Source organism: Leucopleurus acutus (genome assembly GCF_964270905.1).
Source record: "Leucopleurus acutus genome assembly, chromosome: 4".
NCBI classification, from domain to species: Eukaryota; Metazoa; Chordata; class Mammalia; order Artiodactyla; family Delphinidae; genus Leucopleurus; species Leucopleurus acutus.
Genome location: NC_139146.1, coordinates 733851 through 753027, shown reverse-complemented (window position 1 = coordinate 753027; position 19177 = coordinate 733851). Strand labels below are relative to the sequence as shown.

General features: G+C 58.7%; 2 protein-coding genes across 6 annotated transcripts in view; one reads left to right on the top strand and one right to left on the bottom strand.

The window, feature by feature from the left end:
• Window positions 1-2155: 2155 nt before the first annotated feature.
• NKX1-1 (NK1 homeobox 1) lies at window positions 2156-5707 on the top strand (the record flags this gene model as incomplete). The annotated part of the gene is made up of 2 exons (XM_082837710.1): window positions 2156-2594; window positions 4860-5707. 2 exons carry the CDS (start codon window positions 2156-2158, stop codon window positions 5705-5707), a joined length of 1287 nt encoding a protein of 428 aa, XP_082693836.1.
• Window positions 5708-12067: 6360 nt separating this feature from the next.
• Window positions 12068-19177, bottom strand: part of UVSSA (UV stimulated scaffold protein A) — a 30353-nt gene continuing 23243 nt past the window's right edge. For 3 of the 5 annotated variants that reach the window (XM_082838027.1, XM_082838028.1, XM_082838029.1), the window contains 2 exons: window positions 18777-18942; window positions 12068-17739 (listed from right to left, as the gene is read on the bottom strand). In XM_082838027.1, the coding sequence (XP_082694153.1) occupies window positions 17646-17739; window positions 18777-18942 (260 nt within the window). In that variant the 3' untranslated portion in view covers window positions 12068-17645. Of the gene's footprint in view, window positions 17740-18744; window positions 18943-19177 lie in introns of those variants that run through there. The other 2 variants (XM_082838031.1, XM_082838030.1) reach the window with 2 other exon arrangements.

Below are 19177 nucleotides of genomic sequence, written 5' to 3'. Positions count from 1 at the left end.
CGTCTGGTGACCTGCGGAGGGACAGGCATGGAGCGTGGGCGTGCCTGTGAGAGGCTCGTGCCACCCAGAGCCAGGTCAGGGCCCAGCCGTTGGGACTTGGCCCCTAGGGTGCCTAGTAGCTGTGCCTCACGCGGGATCAGGCAGTAGCTCAGGGGACGGGGGACCTTGTGTGCCCCTCCCCCAAGACCAGCCCGGAGCTGGTGGGCGCATCTGTGAGCCGCAAGCCCCACGCGGCGTGCCCGGGGGCTCGTGAATGGATTTGCGCTCGCGTGTGGCGCGTGCTGGAGAATGCGTGTTTGTGTGTGTGAGTGCGTGTGAGTGTGTGTGCACATCTATATTCAAACTTTGCTGGGGGAGGGGTGGAGAGAGCCTAAGAGTCCCTCCAGGAAGGTGGGGGTGGGAAGGAGATAATTACCTCTCTGTGATGAGAGATTATCCACCCTCCTTCCCCCAGAGGTGATTTATAATTTAAAGATAAAGAATAATCAAGTCCTGGCAAGAAAGGACACAGTGTTGTGGGTCTGATTAGAATCTCGGGACCGACCAGCACGCGGGGGAGGGGACCGGCTGGGGGAGGGGAGGTCTTGCCTGCCCCCCGCCCCCTCCCCCACCCCGCCTCCCCTTCCCCTCCCCCGCCTCCTCGAGGCTAAGCATGTCCGAGCTTGGCCCAAATTACAGTCAATCGGTCCCCCATTATTTCTCCCAACTTTTAATTTCTGCTTCCAAAGGATCATTGCCCGCGGTAATTGCAAAGGACCCGTCCTTGTGCGCAGAGCAGGCTCCGGGGACCGCAGTGTGAGGCGGTGCACACCGCTCACGCACACGCCCGCGCGCACACAGCCGCGCACCCGGAAGACACTCGCACGCGCGCTCCCACCGCCGGCTCCCGCCTGGGTCCCGCGGTCGGCAGGTGTGCGCGTTGGCGGGCGCAGGGAAGAGGGAGCAGCGGCGGTCCCGCCCACGCCAGCCGGTCCCTCCACCCCGAGGGCCAGGGCCCTGGGGTGCAAACCTCGCCGCTGTAGACAAATGTGCACACGTAAAGACCCGGACCGAAGGACTTATTTCTCCGGGCGTGGGAAGGGGGAGTTTGCTGCGACGTTTCTCCTTCCTGAGGCTATCGATTTCTGTGTAGGCCTCCTGCCGTCTGTACGATTTCTTCGGTCCCCGTTTTGGGGGGCGGGGGCGGGGGCGGGAGGACCCTCCAGCCGTCCCCATTTTCGATTCCACGTCTAATGAGCGACCCTGGGGGCCGCCGGCCCCGCCCCCGGCGGGGACTCGAGGCCGGGCCCTAATTTGACGACGCAAAAGGGGCAGGGGCGGGAGGGGACAGAGGGCCGGAGACCCTGAGCGAGGGAGACCCCGAGACACGAGAGGAGACCTCGAGCGGAGCGACGGAGAGAGGCGGGACCGAGGTCCACGGAACGCCTGGGAGGGGGCTGACGACGCGGCGAGACCCCGGGAGTCGGCCCGCGAAGACCCCACTCCTCGCCCCAGCCGCCGAGGGGCACCGAAGCCTCGGGAGCCGCCAGGGCGCCAGGGCCCCGAGCGCCGGGAGCGGGGGGTGAGGCCGGCCGGCCGCCGGGATGCCCCAGCCAACTCTTAAGGCGCGCCCGGGGGCCTCCGCGGCCCCTCCGCAGACGGATCCCGCAATTATTTAAAAGCCGGGGCTGTCCCCTCCCCCTCCGCCCAGGAGGCCGGCGCGCCGTTTCCGGACCAGCGGAGGCGCAGCGGCACGCCGCGAACCGCGACAGCCGCTCGCGGAGCGCACTCCGGCTCCGGGCTGTGGGTCTGTCGGTCGGGCCCGGAGCGCAGTCCGTGTGTCCCGCGCGGGACCCGCCTCCTCCGCCCGGGACCGTTCGCAGCCAATTAGGCGCGCGCGCTAACGAGGGCGGCGGAGCCCGCGGCCGCCTGCGGGCGCACGTGTGTGCGGCGAGTGGGCGCGTGGGCGCCGCCGGCGGGGCCGCCATAAATGAGCGGGCCGGGCGCGGCGGGGGCCTGAGGCGGCGGCGGCGGCGCCAGGCAGCACCGGCCGAGCGCGGGGCGGCACGGGGAGCGAGCCGAGCCGCGGCCGCCGGCGCGAGACCGTGCGGCGTCGCCCGGGCCGCCGGGGATGGGAGCCCAGTAGCCGGAGGGGCCGGAGCGGCGGGAGGCCGGCATGAGCGCGAGCGGCCCGGCGGCTACCGGGGACGGCCCCGCGCTGCCGCCGCCGCCGCCCGGTCCGGGGCCCGCACCGCCCGCGCCCGCCGCCGCCGCCCGGGACGCCATGGACGGGCGCGCTGAGCTGCCCGCCTTCCCGCGGGCCGGAGCCCCGCCGCTCGCCGCCAGCGACACGGTGCCCGCGGCGCCCGAGGGGGCTGGGGCGGCCCGGCCCGGCCCGCCGCCGCGCCCCACCTCCTTCTCGGTGCTGGACATCCTGGACCCCAACAAGTTCAACAGCAGAAGACGCCGCTGTGTGCTGCTGGGCCCCGTGGCGCCCGCGGCGTGCGCCCCGGCCCCCGCCGCCCCGGGACGCCCGCCGCGCTCAGAGGAGCTGGAGCGCCGTGCCCTCGCCGCCGCCGGAGGAGCTGGAGCCGGTACCGGAGCTGAGCTGCCGCGTGAGTAGGGCACGGCCGGTGCCGGGTCGCGGGGGTAGAGGGACGGGCCGCGTCTACGCGTTTGCGCTCCCGGGACCCCTCGGCGAACCTGACCGGCCCGGCGCCAAGGCTCGGTGGAAAGTTCGCAGCGTGCGGGGCCCGCACCAGCCCTCCCGCCGCCTGCGTCCGACCCGGACTCCAGGGCCCGCACCGCCCGGTGCCTCCCGGGATGCCTCCCCCAGGCCGGGCCCAGGGCTACGAACTGCATGGCCGGCACAGGTTTGGCCACCGCGCACCCCCGGCATTGGAGGGCAATAGGTGGCAGAGGAGGGGGAGTCGTGCGCGGCGGCTAGCCCGTGACCTCCCCACTCCCACCGCAGCCTCCGGAGACCTCCCTCCCTCCATTCTTTTATTTCCTTTTTTTTTTTTTCTGTTTTCTCTCTGTCTCTCTTTTTTTTTTTTTTTTTGGACAAATCAGACTAATTGTGACAAAACGCTGGTTATCTCTGGAAAAACAATTAAATCCCTTCGATTACAGTTAAGGGGAAATGTGCTTAGCGGCGGAAAGCGGCCGGTAATGGGGCGGCCCGCAACCCCGGCCTGGTCGATATCCCATTACGGCTGCATGCATATCTCTTTCAAGCACCTTGCAAACTCCCCCCGAACATCTAAATTATAGGGTCAAAATTCGGATAATTACTCGATTAAAACCTATTACACTTATTAGGGGCCGCTATTGATCGAGAATTGCATTCGACCGGCGCCTGATTGCTTTTGGTGCCCCCTCCGCCGGCCCTTCCTCCCTCCAACTTCCCGGGCCCTCTGCCCCGCGGGGAGAGGCGCGCAGGGCCGGCAGGGCTCGGGTGGGCCTTTTCAGGCGAGGGGCCTCCCAGCACCTGCACTGGGCTTCCTCCCAGTTGGGCGGAGATGAAAGAGGAACAATCTCGGGAAGGCTGGAGGGGAGCCCCTCAGGCTTTCGGCCTGGCCAGGGTTCTGGGAGTTTCCACCTGGAGCCTCTGATGGGGAAGACATCCCAGTCGGAAGGCCCAGTTTCTTGGTAGTTTAGGGAGGGAGCTGGGTCAGGGCCCCTCCTTAGCCCACCCCTGGACAGAGCAGGAGCTGTCAGGGTTACCTGGGGGACTGTCTCTTCTCCTGCTAAGGGGTATAGGTGGGTGCCAGGATATCTGCCCTGCCGGCCTCCACGCAGCCCGTGGTCACCCTGGAGGAATCGGACTGAATTTGTCCTTTACTCTCCAGTTCTCCGTGCCAACCTGACCGGGGCCTGGTGCCCGACGGGGCGGCATGGTGTTGGGCGCTTGCCCTGGCTTCTCTCCTGGTTGTATGACCACCTGTGGGAGCAGGGGCTGCATAGAAACGCCCTCCCCTCCCCTCCCCACCCCTCCCCGCCACCCTTCCCCTCCCCTCCCCTCCCCGCCACCCCTCCCTCCCCGCCACCCCTGCCGGGCCCTGACCGGGACAGATGCTTTTCTTCCAAATTTCTGAGATTCACATTGCAGCCACCGCGCGGGCCTCTGCTTGGAGGATCCGGAGCTGCTGCTCAGACTTGACCTAGTGGGGACTCCCATCCCGGCTGGTCTCAGCGCTGCTCTAGACCCCCACTGCCCACTGGTCCCTGGTTGGGACCAGCCTGGACCTGCTGGGGTCTCAGCCGAGGGGCCAAGGGTGGCCAAGTTCCAGGGCCCCAAGTCTTGAGGTAGGGATGGATCCAGGGCAACTTTTTTGGTCCCTGGAAATCGCCTCCTCACAGCGGGCTCCAACCTTACCCCAGGACTCTGGCCCGGCCCACTCTTAAATGCCCAGTAATTGGCTGGCTCTGTTGGAGCCTTGTGGTAATTGGAGGGTAATGTACGCTGAAATAAATTAAATGGCCGTTAACTAGTTTCTACATTACGCAAAATGAGTTTAATTAAGTTTGTATCTGCCCCATGGATCGATGGGATCTTTCCGTCTGCCGTAAGCTCTGCGGCCCCGTCCTGCCCGGCTGGGGCAAAGGCGCAGGGCTCGGGAGATGGCGGGAAGGGGGGCTCTGGAGAGAAGGAATGCACAGGGGACGGAGAGAGAAAGCGCGGGAGGGTGAGAAGAAAAGGAGGGGAGAGCGCAGGGAAACGAATGCGCTAAGGGGAAAGGGAGGCAAGAAGAGCAGCAACGGAAACAGGAAAAGGGATTCGTTAAGGGGAGCAGGGCGCCGGAGGGGCGAGCGAGCGGAAGGGAGGCGCCGGGTCCTAACTGTGCTGTCCTCCCTCCCCGCCCCGTCCCCGCCCGCAGACGCCGGCGACTCCTGCAAGGCGGACGAGGCCGAGGCCAACGGCTACAGCAGCGGCGGTGGCCGCAGCCCGAGCGCGGACAGCGGGGACGAGGCGCCCGACGACGAGGACGAGGCGCCCGAGGCGGGGGCGGCGCGCGGCGCTGAGGCGCGGGGAGGCGGCAGCGGCCTCGGGGCCCGCGGGTCGGGCTGCCAGGGCGAGGCCGAGGCGCCCCCAGGCGCTGTCGATGAGGCCGCTGTCCCCGGCCCCCGTGGGAACTCGCCCGGAGCCCCGGGCCCGCCGGGAGCCTCGGCGGCGCTCGGGGACGCGGGGACGACCCCGCAGGGCGCGGCGACGGCGACGAAGCCCAAGCGGAAGCGCACAGGCTCCGACTCCAAGTCCGGGAAGCCGCGGCGCGCGCGCACCGCCTTCACCTACGAGCAGCTCGTGGCGCTGGAGAACAAGTTCAAGGCGACGCGCTACCTGTCGGTGTGCGAGCGCCTCAACCTGGCGCTGTCGCTGAGCCTCACCGAGACGCAGGTGAAGATCTGGTTCCAGAACCGCCGCACCAAGTGGAAGAAGCAGAACCCGGGCGCCGATACCAGCGCGCCGACAGGCGGCGGAGGGGGACCGGGGCCGGGTTCCGGGCCGGGTGCGGGGCTGCCCGGTGGCCTCAGCCCGCTCAGCCCGTCGCCGCCCATGGGCGCGCCGATCGCCATGCACGGCCCGGCCGGGTACCCGGCGCACGGCCCCGGCGGCCTGGTGTGCGCCGCGCAGCTGCCCTTCCTGTCGAGCCCGGCGGTGCTGTCGCCCTTTGTGCTGGGCTCGCAGACCTACGGCGCGCCCGCCTTCTACGCGCCGCACCTCTGAGCACGGCCTCGGATCAGGACGGGACGCCGGGCCGGGCAGCCCCACGAGGCCCTCGCGCCCCTGAGGCCGCGCCCAGGACCCGAGGGCGCCCGCCGTCGGCCCTTTTGTAAGGCTGCGGTCGCTGACTCTGTATATAGCCGATTGCTACAGAAGAGTTTTAAATTTATAAACGACTGTCCGCGCGCGTTGGGGCCGAGCTCGGCCCTCTGGGAAGCACTTTGCCGAACTCTACTTAATCAATAAACCGCAGGAGGCCGCGCCCAAGTCCCTCAGGCTCCCGCGTCGCCCGCGCCCCGTCCTCCTCGCCGCCCTTCGGTGGGGACTTCGGCGCGACCGAGGCGCTCCGGGGTGCTCGACCCGGCGCGGGCCTTGGGCCCCAGTTTCCCCGCCTCCCGGCGTCCCGTGGCCAAGCTTGCCCCATCCTGCGTCGCCCGGGTTCCCCCACGCGCTTGGGAACAGGCGCGCGGCCTCGGTGCTGTGTGCGCTGAGGCTCCGGTCCAGGAGTCCCGTGTCCCCGCTCCTTTCCTTCCCCTCCCCCCTCCTCCGCTCGGGGCGCTTGGGGGTGAGGGAAGCCCAGCGGGACAGTGCCCGCGCGGTGGGGCCTGGGGGCACCGCTCGCGCCGGGCGCCGACCCCGCCCCCGCCCCAATGCGCATCCGCGCGGCCTTCCCTGAGCACCAGGCCGGCCCGAGGAGGAGGGGCTTCCCGCCGCTTCCCAGTGGAGGAAAGCTGGGGCTGGCCGGGATGGAGCAACCTGCCCAACGGCGCCTGAGCCGGACCCCGAGCCCGGCCCGCGGGAGTCCGGCGCGGCCACCTCTCCTCCAACAGACTGCAGCCCGGCTCTGGGGGCGGTCCCCACGCGGGCTCCTGGAGCCCTGGGGAGAGAGGGGAGGCGAGAGGCGGCGGCGCCTGGGCCGGGTGGCCGACTCGAGGCGAGAGCCGAGGCTCGGGGACGCGGGCGCTGCCGCGCGGTGAGGGGGTCCCCGCCGCAGCCCCGCCGGCACTCAAGGTGGGTGTCCACGGTCGCTGGACGCCAGCGCGGTGAAGCCGTGCGCCTGCCCCGCCCCCTGGCTGCTCCGCGGCCGAGCCTTGCGCCCGCAGAGGGGACATCCCTCTCCATGTGCGACTAGCGAGCTCTCAGACACTTCCCTGCGCTCTTCAGCCCATCACCCACCACCGTGGGCAGGGCTGGGGCTGAGGCTAGGGCTGGGGAGAAGGACGACCCTGCGGCGGGTGAGTGACAGCCACCGCCGTCCAGGCCCAAGTCCGGGAAGCCGCGGCGCGCACGCACCGCCTTCACCTACGAGAGGGCGCCCCACGTTGTCCTCTCCATCACCTGTGGGCAAAGGGTGGGGGAGGAGCAGCCCCCGACCACCGCGCAGCGGGGAGGGGCGGAGGCAGCTGGGACCGCCCTGCCCACTGCTGCAGCCCCCGCCGCCTGGGCCTCTGGCCTCCCGCAGGCGGCTCCTCACCTGCCTCAGACCCGAGCCCCCCCACCACCATGCACCACTCCGCCTCTGCCCTCCCCGTCAGCCCGGGGCGGGCGTTGCTGAAATTCTCGGAGTATTCTCGCAGCTGGTGGTTATAGCCGCCTTCCGAATCCTCCACCCAACCTGCGGGCAGCCGGACTGTCCCCGAATCTAACCGGCCGGGGTGCAGAAGGGTGAGGACACCCCTGAGGCCTGGGCCTCCAGGGTGTAGACAGCTGACAGAGGAGCCCCAGAAGGCTCCAGAAGGTTCCAGAGGGCTCTCGGCCTCAAATCATCAGCATTCCTGTGCACTTAGCCCAAACAGGATGCCAGGGGCTGCCAAGCAAGAAGCCACAGCCCCCACTTCCAGGAGCTGCGGGGAGAGGCCAGAGGAGGGCAAAACCATCGGACCTTGCAGGAGCTGGACACCTGTCCCTCAGGGGTCCCCTGCCTCCCCTAAGGCCACCTTGCTGGGCCGGAACCTGCTGGAGCAGAGGGAGAGGTCAGGGAAGGGCAGTGCCCCCGACCCTCCACGAGGAGGCCTGGTCCTGCAGCATTGTCCACGGTGGGGCAGGAGGGGAGGAGGAGGGAGGGAGTTTCGGACTCCAGACTCGACAGCTCCAGCCTCCTTCCTCTCCCCATCCCGCATCCTGCCCTCACTCACCAAGGTCGCCCAGAAACAAAGCGGCCACACCGCTGGACCCTTCAACATCAGTCCCCCGCGGCTCAGGACTCGGGTGCAGGGGGCCGTTGGAAGCCATGAGGCAGGGAATCAACGCCCCCCGCCTGCCCGGCTCCACCTCCGGGCTCGCAGACTCAGCCCTGAGCGGATACCACAGCCGTGATTGGCCCACGCGCTAGGCATACACTGGGCTGCTCTGAGCACCTGTGCAGGCCCTGCTGCGGGCGCAGGGACGGCACCCCGTCACTTCCCTGGGCCCCTCCAGTCTCTCTTTGGTGCGTGCCTACCATGTGCTGGGCCCTGTGTCAGCCCATCTGAGCCTCCCCACACTCGAGTGGCATCCCAGCTGCGGTATCTGCACATGGTCACATGGGAAGAAACAGGCCCTGGCCCCGGCCTGGGTGCCCTTGCCCCTCCTGGAGGTGCCGACAGGCCCAGCTCCCACCCCAGCACCCCCGCTCCCTCTCCTATCGGGTGCTCGGAACCTGCCGCGGACGTGGGGAACTTGGGGGTGCAGGCTCCTCTGGCTGCTTCCCCAGGGACCCTCCAGCTGGCCCTACCACCCTTGCTCCCAATAGGCTATGGGGGGCCCCTGCCTGCCCAGTTCTCAGCTTGGGGTTCCTGAGCTGGAAGCAGAGGGCAGTGGTGGCCCTGCTGCCACCTCATCCCTGGCCCCCCCACGGTCCCACTTTGGTGTCAGTGCCATGACGACTGGCACAGCCCCAGGACCTCCACCCCTCCTTGCCGGGCTGTACTGGAGTCCAAACGCACTCTAGCGTCTCCACCCGACCCGGGACTGCTTCTTCCGGCTGCCTGCAGTGTGGCCTCCTTTCAGAGCCCAAGTTACCAAAAGAGCTGTCTACGCTGCCTTCCCTTCCCCCGCCCAGCACACCACCCTCTTGCCCGCCCACAGCCCATCCTGCGCCCTTGCCAGGTCTGCTGCCGCTCCTTCCTGCCGCGGACGCTGCCGATTCCTTCTCAAAGCTCGGGGTGGGGGGGGACCCATTGCGCCCACCCCTGTCCTGCAGAGGCAAGGATGAGCCCCAAGGGCCAAACCCAGCTCTGCCCCATCTCAGACGTGCCCCCAGCCGCACCTCACTCGCCTCCCAGGACCCAATGAACTCCCGCTCCGTCCCCCCTCCACACAGCAGCTCTCCTGTGGCCCCCTCTCCAGGGCCCCCAGCCCTCCCCAGGCCAGTGGTGCTGGCCCATCACTCAGCCTCCTGTGCCCCTCCCCCCTTCCCACCCCTTGCTCCAGGTCAGCCAGCGTGACCTACCATGTCCCCCATCCCAGGGTGGCACCCAGGTCTCCATCCTGGGCCACTGAAGTGTCACTCAGCTGAGGGACCTTGCCCAGCCATGTGCGGTTTCCTGGAGGGTGTGATGTTTCCACGGGGAAGGGCAAGGCTGGACAGACAACTCGGGGCACCTGGGGGCAGGCAGAGGAGTAGTAGCAGGGAGGGGGTGGGGAGGAATCAAACAGGTCATTCTCAGGGACGCAGGGACTGTCACTCAAGGGGAGGGTGCAGAGCTGAGGCACGCAGGTCCACGGGGTGGCGGGGGGAAGTCCCGTCCATTCCACGGCCACATCCCCTGTAGGCAGGCCACAATTCCGGGTGCCATGTCCCACCCCATACCAGACAGCCGTGTGGTGGCCCCCTGTGGAGAAGCCCCTGCTGGGCACTGACAGGTTCTCCCTCTTGCGAGGACACAGCTGATGGCAGCTGGGCGCCCATCCCCAGAATAAAGCCAACTTTTCCTGCTTTCTGGGCAGCTGGACGATGCCGTGTGACTAGGTTTGGCCAAGTTGGCATGAGCAGGGTGTATGTTGCTGGAGGGGTTCCCAGGGAGGCTCCTCACAGGAAATGGCTGAGCCCAAGGCACACACCCCTGCCCCCCTTCTGCAGACCCAGTGATGGCTGGAGCTCCAGCAGCCACCTTGGGCCAAGAGGTAGCCTTGGGGATGCAGGCCCTGTACTCTGACACTGGGAAGGGATGGGGGCCAGTGGCTCCATGCGGCCTCCTCCCCAGCCTGGGCACCACCTTAGGACAGAAGCACGTTTAAAGCCTGCGTTCACAAGCCACTGTCACTCCAGAGTTTTCCATTCTGTGCAGCCAGCTCTGACTGCCGCTGTAACAGCCCTGCCAGTCCTCCCTCCTGCGTCCCTCTGCCGCTCCCTGGGCCAGCCCAGCCAGTCTGCCTTGGACCAGAGCACAGCACCATCCCACCCCGCACCCCACGGCAGCCCCCGTGGTCCCAGGCTGGAGCCAGAGCCCTCAGCGCCACATGAGGACCCGCTCCCACCAGCCCTGCCCGCACTGCCCCACACCACCCGCGCTGACAGGGACTCCCCACTCACTGCTCCCGCCCTCCTGATGAGAACCTGCCTAGCCCAAACGCCAGCGCTGACACCCCCTTGCTACACGGCCTTGAGAGGCCCTGGGACCCCACCCCCCCAGGCAGTCCCACTCTTGCTTGCCAGGTCCTCACTGGAGTGCCGCTCTCCCACATGCAGGTGGGCTCCTCGAGGCACTCGGGGTGTAGCCTTCCCCTGCTGGCTCCAAACCCACCTACTGCCCAGGCTGTCCCAGGCCCCCCTGCCCCGCCCTGACTCACGGGGTCCCAAGAAGCACGTGAAAAGACAGGTGGGGGGGGGGCACTGGGGGCACCAAGGGAGGGGGTGCAGCTTCCTCTGCTTCCGCTGGGGCCTCTGAGGAAAGTGGGACCCACCCAGGACACCCTCAGCACCAAGTCACTGCTTGGGGGCCCTGGGCTCAGAGTGGTGGAGCCTGCTCCCCGAGGTACCGTCCACTGGGCCCCACCGGCCAGAAGGGCCAGCCCAGCTCCCATTGCTGCTCCCGCCAGCCAGAAACACATGGACCTGTGGGTCTGTCTTAATAAACACTCATGGCGATTCACTAAAAGATACGATGCAAAGAGCCCCAGTCACCAGTCAGTCATGAATTAAATTTTATAGAAAGACTAGTTATGTAACTTCACCTGAAGTTATACAACAGAGAACGGAAACATAAAAGGTCTTTGACATGGGCATGTACTACCAAGGCACAGTAAGTAAAACAGTATGATGATATATAAACAGGCAGACGAGTTGACGAGCTAGAACAAAGTTCAGAAATAGAACCACTGTACGCAAGGACTTCAATAAATGATAAAGGCAGTATTTTAAATTTGCAAAAACAAATGAATTCATTACTAGTGTTGGGATACCTGGATGGGTATTTAAAATAAAAAACTGAATTTCCAGAGCTGTATTTTATATCAAAATAAATGTTAAGTAGATCAGTGACTTAAACATGAAAATGCAACCTATAAAAGTACTAGGAGAAAAGATGGAAGAATTTTTTAGTACAATCTTTGAGTGGGGAAGGAATACAAAAGCAGAAGCCGTGAAAGGTTGGTTAAATTCATCTGCATAAAAATCTACATGGCGAAAACAACATAAGCAAAGTCAGAGGTAAAATGAGGAAACATTTGTGACTCCCCATGCACAGCTCGTTACTGAATAAAGAGCTCCCACAGCTTAATAAGAAACCAATAAGCTAACAGAAAAATGGGCAGAGGGTATGGAATACAATTCACAGAAAAGGATACACAATGAATGCTTTAACATTATGGAAAACGCTCGCTCTCACTCCGAAGAGAAACGCCAATTAAAACTATAACACGCTGCTTTCTCATGGAGCACAGACCAAAACATTCATCAAGCGAGAGCCAAGGCAGAGTCAGCAACCGGCTGGCAGAGCGCTGAAGGTGTGCCCAACACAGACACACGCACACACAGCGAGTCGGGAAACCACCAGACTCACTGGGTCAAAGCATTTAAGGAAATCTCTGTCCAATCATTAGCTAATCACTAAGCTGCCTTGAAGATAAGTCCACAGGCCCAGTCTGAGACACAGTAAAAAGAACGAAGAAAAATGAACAGGCCTCAGAGGCCAATGGATACCATCAACCAAGTGTGCATACATAATGGAGAGGAGAGGGGAGGAACAGGACAGAAAGAATCTCGGGAGAAACAGTGGCCAAGTTTGATGGGAAACAATGTCAACAACCAAGAAGTTCAACACATTCCAAGCAGGACACACACAGAGAGACCTTCACTAGACACTTCGTGGCTAAACGGTCAGAGCATAAGGACAAGCAGAGCATCTTGAAAGGAGCACTTAAAACCCAGCTCGTGTTCAAGGCTTCTTTCCAGACTAACAGCTAGCTTCTCTCCAGAAACCCTGCAGCCCACGAGGTTGTGGGATGACACACGCTAAGTGTTGCAAGAGGGCTTCCCTGGTGGCGCAGTGGTTGAGAGTCCGCCTGCCGATGCAGGGGACGCGGGTTCGTGCCCCGCTCCGGGAGGATCCCACATGCCGCGGAGCGGCTGCGCCCGTGAGCCATGGCCGCTGAGCCTGCGCGTCCGGGGCCTGTGCTCCGCTGCGGGAGAGGCCACAGCGGTGAGAGGCCCGCGTACCGCCAAAAAAAAAAAAAAAGTGTTGCAAGAAAAAGACTGTTAAACCAAGAATTCTACATCCAGCAAAACTATTCCTCAAAACGAAGGAGAAATGAAGACATTCCCAGAGAGACAAAAATGAAGAGACTTCACTGCTAGCAGACCTGCCCTACAAGAGACACTGAAGGGAGTGCTTCAGGTTGAAGTGAAAGATACCAGATTCAAATCCTCAAAGAGAAATTAGGGCACTGGGAAAGGGAACTACAGAGCCAGACAAAAGACAGTATAAATGTGCTTATGTTTGTAAACCTTTTCTTTTCCTATCTGATTTAAAAGACAACTACATAAAGCAATAATTACAAAACTATGTTGATGGGCTTACAATCTATTAAGATGCAATTTGTATGACAAAAACAGCAGAAAAGAGCTGGAAGGAAACAGCTCTAATGGAGCAGTTTTTGTACATTACTGAAATTAAGTTGTTATTAATCCAAACTAGATTGTATTAAGTTGTTCATTGTAATCCTCAAAGCAACCACTGAAAAAAATTACTTAAAAAACAGTGGTAGAGACACAAGGGAATTAAAGTATTACAAGGGAATTAAACAGCCATTTAACACACAAGAAAAAAAGGTAACAGACGAAGAAAGATTTAAAAAGATATGTAGAAAAACAGAAAAACGGCAGACATAAATCTTACCTTATCAGCAATTACATTAAAGGTAAGTAGATTAAACACTCCACTCAAGCAGCAGAGACTTGGTAGAACAGATATAAAAACATGATCAAATATATGCTGTCCATAGGACTTGAGATTCAGAGATATAATGCAAGTGAAAGGCTGGAAAAGGATATACCATGCAAACAACCAGAAGCTACGCTAACTCATACAAAAGAGACCTTAAGGCAAAAACTGTTTGGTACTAGAGATAGAGAAGGCTGTGCTGTAAAGGGTCAACCCATGGGGAAGAAATAAGAAGTATAAACATATATGCACTTAACAGAGCCCTAAAATACACAAAGCAAAAACTGACAGAGAGGGAGAAACAGATAATTAAACAACAACAGCTGGAGATTTCAATACCCCACTTTCAATAAGGATTTAACTGCTGGGGTAAAGATCAATAAGGAAAAGGAGACTCAAACAATACTATAAACCAGCTATAGACCTGACAGAACACCCATCAGCAGCAGAATACTCATCTTCTCAGCTGCACATAAAACACTCTCCAGGACAGAAGTCTCAAATGTTAAAGAACTGAAAGCACACAAAACATGTTCTTTGGCTACACAGAATGACATGAGAAATCAGATAACAGAAGGAAGTTTGGGAAATTCACAAGGATGTGGAAATTAAAGGACCAACTCCTAAATAAACAGTGGGTAAAGTAAGAAATCACAAGGGAAGTTAGTAAATACTTTTGAGATAAAGATGGACACACAACATACCAAAACGTACGGGATGAAGCTAAAGCAGTGCTTAGATGGAAATCCATACCTGTAAACACCTACGTTACAAAGAAGACAGGGCTCAAGTCAATAAGCTAAACTTCCACTTAAGAAACTAGAAAAAGAGTGGAAACTACTAAACACAAAGCAACTCAATGGAAATAATAAACATTAGAGTGGAAATTAAGTAAAAAATGAAAAATAATAGAGAAAAACAACTTTGAATAGATCAGTAAAACTGATAACCCTCTAGCTAGACTAACCAAAAAATTAATGAGAGAAGACTCAGATTTCTAAAATCAGGAATGATAGAAGAGACATTACTATCAACCTTACAGAAATAAAAATGACTATAAAGTAATGCTATGAACAACTGTTATGTCAACAAACGATAACAAATAACCTAGATGAAATGGACAAATTCCTAGAAATATACAGACTACTGAAACTGACCACATGGGATTTATCCCATGAATGCAAGTGCGGTTCAACATATGAAAAACAATGTAACACACCATACGAAAAGAATAAAGGACCAAAACCACACGATCATTTCAATAGATGTAGAAAGTGCATTTGACAAAAACTCAACTCCCTTCAAGACAAAAACACTCAACAAACTAAGAACATAAGGAAACTTCCTCAACCTGATACAAGGCCATCTACAAAAAAACCAGCTACCATTACATTCGATGGTAAAAGACTGAAAGCTTTTCCTCTCAGATCAGGGGCAAGACGAGGTTGTCTGCTCTCTCCAGTTCTATCTGGCACTGTACTGAGGCTCTAGCCAGAGCACCCAGGCAAGACAAAGAAATAAAGGAAATCCAAATTGCAAAGAAAGAAATACAACTTTCTCTTGCAGATGACATGAGAGTGTGTATAGAAAATCCTAAGAAACCTACACACACATACAACTATTAGAACTAGTAAGTGAGTTCAGCAAGGTTTCAGGATATAAGACCAACATAAGAAAAGTAGTTGTATTTCTATGCATTAGCAATGAACAATCCAAAAATGACATTCAGAGAACAGCTGCATTTACAACGACATCAAACAGGATAAAACATTTAAGAATGAATTTAACAAAATAAATGCAAAACTTGTACACTGAAAACTACAAAACACGGAGAAAATATAAAGAAAACCTAAACAAATGAAAAGATATTCTAAGTTCACTAATTAGAAAATTTAGGATTAAAATGACATTACACGTGGCCCTTGAACGTCTCAGGGTTTAGGCGAGCCTACCGAGCCTACCCTCCATGCAGTCAGAAATCCACGTGTAATGGCACCCTCAGCCCCTGCGCCTGTGGTTCTCCTCCAAGGAGTCAACCAGCCATGGCTCATGTGGCCCTGCAGTGTTTACTGCTGAAAAAGTCCTTGTGTAAGTGGACCTGCGTAGTTCAAACCCGTGGTTTTCAAAGGTCAGCTATACTTTCCAAAGTGATCTCTAGGGTCGACACAATCCCTAAAATCTCAGATGCCCTTTTTTTTTTTTTGGTGGCACAAATTCATTCATTCATTCGATCATTCATTTATTTGTGAGATTCCATTACTCTTTATTTTTAGCAAGAGCGACAGACACATGAGATGGCTCAAAAATTTGTTTGGAAACGCAAAAGACCCAGAATGGCCAAAACAATGTTTAAAAAGAACAAAGTTGGAGGATTTCGAAACTTACCACAAAGCTACATTAATCAAGACATTGTAGCAGTAGCATAGGATTTATAGGTCAAGGGAATAGAAGTGAGAGTCCAGAAGTAAATTCACACACTTATTGTCAATTGATGATCAAGAAAAGTGCACACAATTCAATGGAAGAAAGAATAACCTTTTCGACAAATGATGCTGAGACAACTGAAGAGCCACATGAATGAAGCACAGACAAAAATTAAGTCAAAATGGGGCTCCCTGGTGGCGCACTGGTTAAGAATCCGCCTGCCAGTGCAGGGGACACAGGTTCGAGCCCTGGTCCGGGAAGATCCCACGTGCCACGGAGCAACTAAGCCCGTGTGCCACAGCTACTGAGCCTGCGCTCTAGAGCCCATGAGCCACAACTACCGAGCCTATGCTCTAGAGCCTGAGAGCCACAACTACTGAAGCCCGAGTGCCTAGAGCCTGTGCTCCGCAACAAGAGAAGCCACCACAATGAGAAGCCCGCGCACTGCAATGAAGAATAGCCCCCACTCGCCCCAACTAGAGAAAGCCCATGTGCAGCAACAAAGAACGAACGCAGCCAAAAATAAATAAATAAAAGGTAAATAAATAAAATTAAAAAAAAAATTAACTCAAAATGGACCAAAGACCTAAAATGAACAGCTACACCTTAAAACTCTTAGAAGAAAACATAAGAGTATATATTCATGACCTTAGAGTAAGCAATAGCTGCTTGGATATGACACCAAAATCACAAGTTACAAAAGGAAAAATAGATATATTGGGTATCATCAAAATTCATAATTTTTGTGTTTCAAGGAATACCATCAAGAAAGTGAAAACACAGAATGGGAGAAAATATTTGCAAATCATATAAGGATCTAGTAACCAGAATATATAAATTACTTTTACAACTGAAATCAACAATTCAATTTAAAATGGGCAAAGGATCTAGATGTTTCACCAAAGAAAATACACAAATGGCCAATAAGTACATGAAAAGATGTTCAATATCCTTAGTCAAATCACACCACAATGATACGCCACTCCACACCAAGATGGCTAAAATTAAGAAAACTGATAAAAGCAAATGTTGGCAAGAACATGGAGAAACGAGAACCCTAATACACTGCTGGTGGGGACAGAAAACGGTGCAGCGGCTTTGGAAAATGTTTTGGCAATTCAATCAATAAGTTAAACACAGAGTTACCACGTGACCCAGCCATTCCACTTCTAGGTATAAACCCAAAAGGAATGAAAATATACGCCCACACAAAAACTTGTACACAAATGGTCATAGCAACACCATGCATAATAACCCCGAAGTGCAGACAACCCGAGTGTCCACAATGAACGGATCAACAAAGTGCAGTATGTTCATACAGTGGTGAGTTATCCGGTCATAAAAAGCAATGAAGCACGGACAGAGGTCCCAGCAGGGAAGAACCTAGAAAACTCTGTGCTAAGTGAAGGCAGCCAGACACAAAGGGCCACAGGCTGCTATGACTCCATTCACAGGAAACGTCCAGCAAAGGCAAATCCAGAAACAGGAGACCAGAGGGGGCCGGGGCTGGGGGAGCAGGGTTTCTTTTAGGGTGATGAAAAGTTCTGGAAGTAGACAGTGGTGGAGACTGTACAACACTGTGAGTGTATTTAACGTCACCGAACTGTACGCTTTAAAGGCGTGAATGTTACAGTACGTGAGTTACGTCTCAATAAAGTTGATTTTAGAAGAACCAAGAGTGAGGTAGTTCCCTGCATTCTGACGTGGAACCACCGCCAGCAGGCCCATGAGCTGGAAACGCCGAGAGCAAACAGCTGGCTCCCCTTCGTGTCAACGTGAAATGTGGGTTTTCCTCCGAGGCGGAGAAGGCTGGGGGGCAGGGCTGGAGGCTGCGCACTCGTCTTGGACGTTGAGCGACCCTGAATCACACCACAAAGGGCACAGGCTGTACAAGACACCCACCTGTGGACACGGTTACCCGAGTTCACCCCGGGCTACTAGGCAGTCAGACCCATAAGCGATGGCCGTGGTCCCCCGCAGCAGGGGAGAGTCCACACCTCTGGGGCGCTTGAAGCAGAAAGTGCACCATTTCTTCACGTTAAATATACACTATAATTGTGGCTGTTGTTATAGCCCAGACCTGGGTCTGCCTTCCCATCCTAGCTCATCAGCAGAAGAAGAGGAGCTGACGATCAGAGTGGACCCGGCCTGGCGCTCTAATTCAGCGCGTAGTTAAACTGGTTTGCAAACTTCTCATGCTTCTTCCGGTCCATCTGGTTCATGGCTGTGACCACCCTCTGCACAGCGGCCCTGCAGGGAAAGCACAGCGAGACGTGATCAGGGAGGCACCGGTCAGGGCTCCGGGCTGCTCACTGCAGCCTGGCTGGGTTCAGGCATGGGTCCTGGGCCGACTGCCCGTCTGCTCCCTACGGACGGGCGACACAGCTCGGAAATAGCTAGAGCTTCCCCGTCCAGAGCCGGACACCACAGTGAGTGGCTCTGCCCCCGAACATGGCCTTGGCCGCGTCCTGGCACCTCTCCCGTCGCTCCCTGAGCCCTGAAGCCTGCTCCCAGGATCCCCAATTCTGCCAGCACCAGGGTGCACCCCAGAACGAGGGTGCAGCCTGCCCAGCAACCGGGCAGGAAGCAGCGTGTGGGCAGAGACGGTCAAGACACGCTGGATCCACTCAGCCCAGCTTGCTTTCGCCCCACTGTGCACAGAGCTCGACATCCGGCGAGGAACACACGTCTCACGGCCAGCCTGGCTGCCGTGACGAGGTAGCGCCTCTGCCTGGGAGGAAGCCGCTGGGGCCTGGCAGCGAGGAGGCCCAGACACGGGCACCACTCCAGGGATCAGGCACGACCTCCCTCACAGATCACAGAGGCTCCGGCCACAGCTCCCAGCCCCTCGGAGGACACCCCCGGGCCCCGCTCCTCCGGGCGCCAGCACCCACGGCACCATCACCCCTGGCTGAGCCACGGGGAGCCAGCCTCGTGCCCGGAGCCCGGGGGCCGAGCCCTCCCCTGGATGCAGACGCAAAGGCAGGCCGGCGGTGAGGAGTCGTGGGCATTCCGCGGGGTGCTCAGGAAGCTGCCCCCCTGCTCACCCGACTTGGGCAGGGCCCTGGCGCCGCCTCCTCTGCCCAGGGTGGACGGCGCCCATGGGGCCTGGGCGCAGACACCCTCATGCCTTCTAGGGCACCTAGCAGCGCCGCAAGGAGCGCCTCTGGCCGCCAGAGCGGCGGGGTGGGGGGCGGGCGGTGGGGGCGTGGGCTGGCGGCCTTCTCCACTCTCGCCACCGACACCGGGCCTGGGGCGGAGGGCGGGACCCCGCGAGGAGCTCTTACTTGGCGAAGACCTTCTTGGCGATGCGTGCACGCGCTGTGTCCGCCTGCCGCTTTAGGTCGGTGAGGCCGGACCGCCGCCGCCTGCCCTTCCCACCGGGCCTGGATGAGCCAAGATGCACCCCAGTGGCTGCCTCCACGTCCCTCATGAGCTCAGGGTCCTGCCAGGCTGCAAACACACCCGACACTGCAGAAAACTCCCGGCACCGACCTCACCTGAGCCCCAGGCCCTCCCTGACACGGGGGCGGGAGGGCCAGCGGCTGCCCAAGGAGTGGGCCAAGTCCCCGTGGGCCAAGGTGGGCGCCTCCACTGGCCCTGAGGCAGGAAGGCGACCGAGGCCGGCGGCCAGGGGCAGCGCCACGCGCAGGCTGCTTCCGCCTCCAGGCTGACGGCGCCCCGCCAG